This window comes from Salmo salar, chromosome 18 (assembly GCF_965601325.2).
Source record: "Salmo salar chromosome 18, fSalSal1, whole genome shotgun sequence".
In the NCBI taxonomy this organism is placed as follows: Eukaryota; Metazoa; Chordata; class Actinopteri; order Salmoniformes; family Salmonidae; genus Salmo; species Salmo salar.
In genome coordinates, this window is record NC_138308.1 from 97,675,947 (window position 1) to 97,680,418 (window position 4,472).

General features: G+C 42.8%; 1 protein-coding gene across 1 annotated transcript; it reads right to left on the reverse strand.

Moving 5' to 3' along the window:
* Positions 1-2,447: 2,447 nt before the first annotated feature.
* On the reverse strand, positions 2,448-4,228 carry LOC145861674 (equistatin-like). The gene is made up of 5 exons (XM_082964524.1): positions 4,192-4,228; positions 3,621-3,684; positions 2,845-2,976; positions 2,655-2,750; positions 2,448-2,571 (listed from the first exon to the last, which is right to left on the reverse strand). Exons 2-4 carry the CDS (start codon positions 3,670-3,672, stop codon positions 2,671-2,673), a joined length of 264 nt encoding a protein of 87 aa, XP_082820650.1. The 5' UTR covers positions 3,673-3,684; positions 4,192-4,228; the 3' UTR covers positions 2,448-2,571; positions 2,655-2,670.
* Positions 4,229-4,472: the final 244 nt, after the last annotated feature.

The following is a 4,472-nucleotide window of genomic DNA, read 5'->3' on the forward strand; positions in this document are numbered from 1 at the left end:
CATTGACTATAACTGCCTTGGAAGTGAGGGATCTAACATTAAGTAACCCAATTTTGAGATGTGAGGTATCACAATCTCTTTCAATAATGGCAGGAATGGAGGAGGTCTTTATACTAGTGAGATTGCTAAAGCGAACACCGCCATTTTTAATTTTGCCCAACCTAGATCGAGGCACAGACACGGTCTCAATGGGGGAAGCTGAGCTGACTACACTGACTGTGCTAGTGGCAGACTCCACTAAGCTGGCAGGCTGGCTAACAGCCTGCTGCCTGGCCTGCACCCTATTTCATTGTGGAGCTAGAGGAGTTAGAGCCCTGTCTATGTTCGTAGATAAGATGAGAGCACCCCTCCAGCTAGGATGGAGTCCGTCACTCCTCAACAGGCCAGGCTTGGTCCTGTTTGTGGGTGAGTCCCAGAAAGAGGGCCAATTATCTACAAATTCTATCTTTTGGGAGGGGCAGAAAACAGTTTTCAACCAGCGATTGAGTTGTGAGACTCTGCTGTAGAGCTCATCACTCCCCCTAACTGGGAGGGGGCCAGAGACAATTAATCGATGCGGACACAAATTGCATTGTTGTTTGCTGTTTTCTTCTGTCTTTTCCTCTCTTTAGTTCATTCTCATGGTTGTTGGTGCATTGGGGGGTTCTTGGGGGTGGGGAATGGAATTAATTGTATTTTTATTTTTATTATTTTTCTTCCTGGGGGGGCTGTGGGAGGGGTCTCGAATGGTTGAGGGACAGCTATTGGGGAACTGTGGGGGGGATCTTGGAGGGTTCGGGATCAAGTTTTTGGCCTGGTGGTAGATCGGCCAACATTACATTTACATTTTAGTCATTTAGCAGACACTCTTATCCAGAGCGACTTACAGTAGTGAATACATACATTTCATGCATTTTTTTTTGTACTGGGAATCACACCAAGCTCTACCAACTGAGCCACACGGAGGGCTCAACATGCCCTTGAGCAGAGAATTGACCCTGGATGCTTCTGTGCGTCGCTCTGAATGGGAATCTGTTGGACGACTGGGATGATGTAGTTATTGAGCGGCTTCACTGCAAGTATATTGTATGTTTCGAATATTCAATAAAGTAAAAAAAATTAAAATATTTTAATAAAAAAGGACTCAGCCAATGCAGTACGACTCAGCCCACGCAGTATTTATGGATCCCCATTAGCTGCTGCCAAGGCAGAAGCTACTCATCCTGGGGTTCAGCAAAATCAAGGCAGTTATACCTTTTAAAGACATTACCATACATTCATAACAGATTTCACAACATATTAAGTGTGTGCCCTCAGGCCTCTACCACATATCTATAACACAAAATCCAAGCGTACATGGGTGTATTTTATCGTGTGTTTGTATGCATGTGTTGCTTCAGTGTATTCTTATCCGTTTTTTAAAATCTAATCTTACTGCTGGCATGAGTTTCTTGATGTGGAATAGAGTTCCATGTAGTACTGTGCACCTCCCATAGTCTGTTCCGGAAAGTAGCTGGCAGCAATTCGAACATGAAGGCCTGATTCACGCAGTCTCCTCCGAACAGTTGATGTTGAGGTGTCTTACTTGAACTCTGTGAAACACATATTCTAAGACTGGTATCTCTATTGAACATATCCTCTGCAAGAGAGGTAACTCTGGGTCTTCCTTTCCTGTGGTGAGCCTCATGAGTCATCGTAGCTCTTGGTTTTTGAGACTAAGAACTTTGAACGTTTCTTTAAGTGCAATGTTCCGCATTGACTGACCTTCCTGTCTTAAAGTAATGGGCTGTTTCTCTTTGCATTGAGCTGTTCTTGGGCTTAAAATAACAAATAGGGCTATTTTCTGTATACCACCCCTACCTTGTCACAACTGATCGGCTCTTACGCATTGAGGAAAGAAATTCCACAAATTAAGTCACACCCGTTAATTGAAATGCATTCCATGAATCTGGTTGAGAGAATGCCAAGAGTGTACAAAGCTGTCAAGGCAAAGGGTGGCTACTTTGAAGAATCTCAATATATTTTGGTTTAAGATGTGATTCCATGTGTTATGTCATAGTTGAAAATATTAGATGAAAACCCTGGAATGAGTAGGTGTGTTCAAACTTTTGACTGGTACTGCAAATATAGTAGATCTAACCTATAGAAAGCTGATGGGATCCTCTTTCTAATAGAAGCCATGAGGCAGTTCTCAGACAATTGCATAGGTTATAGAAATGTTGCGCAACATGAGCTCATGAAATGTTTTACATTTGCATTGATGTCAGAGTGATTAGAGGGACAATAGAGTGCTGAGTACCAGGCAACTAATGACCATCACCAGCATCAGAGCTTGGAGAAGCCTAATTACTAAATGGTCACGTGGAATTTGACTGCCTTCATTTCTTGTAACTGCCGGTAATACAGTCCTACTCCTTCCTCCATTTCCCAGAAATGGACTGGTTCAGATAATCACACCAACAATAAAGTAAGTAAATCAACAGTTTAATCTCTGGATTTCTTCATGCATTTATATGGGGCGTGAATCAGTTCCTGTCGTACAGTAAAGACAACTGTCCGTCTTTTCAAAGACTTCATTCCAACGCCTTTCATCTACAATTAGACAAAAAACATTAACATCCAGAATCAGCTGCAAAGAAATAACATTTAGTGAATGAGTATGTATATACACACACCTTGGTGGAACAGTTGCTAGCAGTTGATAGCAGTGCCTGGTGGAGTCTCCGTACCCTGAATCTTCTGTCCAGTAGTGGTCACACACCAACAGTAACCTACCAGAAATAGACATGTTGCACATACAATATTTACTGTAACATTCAACTGAATTGGAGAATTTAGTGTGTGTATATGTGCGTCCGTGTTAACCTGTAGAGCCCGAACATTGCTTAGGGGTGTATCGTCCAGCGGCGTCACACGTGGGGATGTAGGCTCCAATTGGGCCATGTGTCGCGGCATATCTAGCACGCTCACAGGGGGTCATGGGTCGTAACGTAGCATCTGGACACAGGTAACATAGATTGATTGTAATGTGGACATAACATTGCAGCACATGCATGCCGGAATCTTGGGTTGCGTCCCATATGGGCCCTGGTCAGAAGTATTTTATACGGAATATGTTCCATTTCAGATGTAACCTAGGTACTTCCTGGCTAAATACTGAAATTGCGCTACTTGTTTAAAAGCCCTGTGCAGTCAATTCAGTTTCTGTCTTTTGTATAACAGCTGATGAAACTAAGACTGAAAGTGGGGGTAAGTTGTGTCAGTGTTACTTCCTGACAATCCAATCATACATCCAGTTGAATGATCAAACCATTCATATCAGAATACCTCAGTCCAGCATCTAGACACCAATATACATCTCTGGAACAAGAGGAGTGGCAGGTAGCCTAGCGGTTAGAGAGTTGGGCCAGTAACACAAAGGTTCCTAGTTTTAATCCCTGAATGTCAAGTTAAAATATCTGTCTATGTGCCCTTGAGCAAGACAACCTTCTCTCCAGTGTCACGGTTGATAATGGCTGCCCAAGGGACAACTGGTTATGAAACAAAACATTAATACGTACGTGTGTGAATAGGACAGATCAACACCCACTAACGTTTTTATTCAAATGTTGGTGAGTAAGTGTGAGGTACATCACTCTTACCTCCCAGAGCAAAAGCTGTGCTAACAAGCAGAATGATGGTCAATATCGCCATGGTGATAGTCTCCTGAGAGAGAGAGAGAGCGAACAAGAGCGAGATTAGTTGAGCATTTTAAATCATCTGGAATGGCTGTGGGTACTAGAGGAGAGGTTGAGGAAACCCTGTGTTAAGTACAAAACTTATGCAACAATTGCTAAACCCAGTCCTGAGGACCCCAACAAGCGAGTATCGGCAACACGGCGCGCTACGATTCTTCCACTAAAATTCAGGTATCATCTAATCTATTGTATGTGGTTGAAGAGCCTGGCACACAGGAATATGAATCCTTCCCAAATGGCTCCTCATTCCTTATGTAGTGAACCACCTTTGACGAGGGCCCACAGTGCACTACGCAGGGAAGGGGAAGCAGACTAGATCTTGACAGAGACTTCTATTCACTACAAAGGTAACTATTAGTCTATGCTCTTAAATTCAGGGGGGTCATATATAGTGCACTACACTTGACCAGGGCCACATAAGATTAACGTGCCATTTGAGAGGCAGCAAGTCTACTAAATAATATCACAAGCTCACCTTCTGCACTCTTCCAAGGGATTCACTGGTTGTCTCTCTGTTGTCTGTGAGTTATGGTCTACCTCTTCCACCTCTCCTTTTAAAGGATCTGTCACAGGTGTGACTAGTTGCCTCATTAACCCAACAAGAGATCCCGATGTCGGCCATTAGCTGGTGGTGTAAAGTACTTATGTAAAAATTCTTTAAAGTACTACTTAAGTAGTATTTTGGGGTATCTTTACTTTACTACTTCTATTTATTTCAACTTTCACTTCACTACATTCCTAAAGAAAATAATGTAC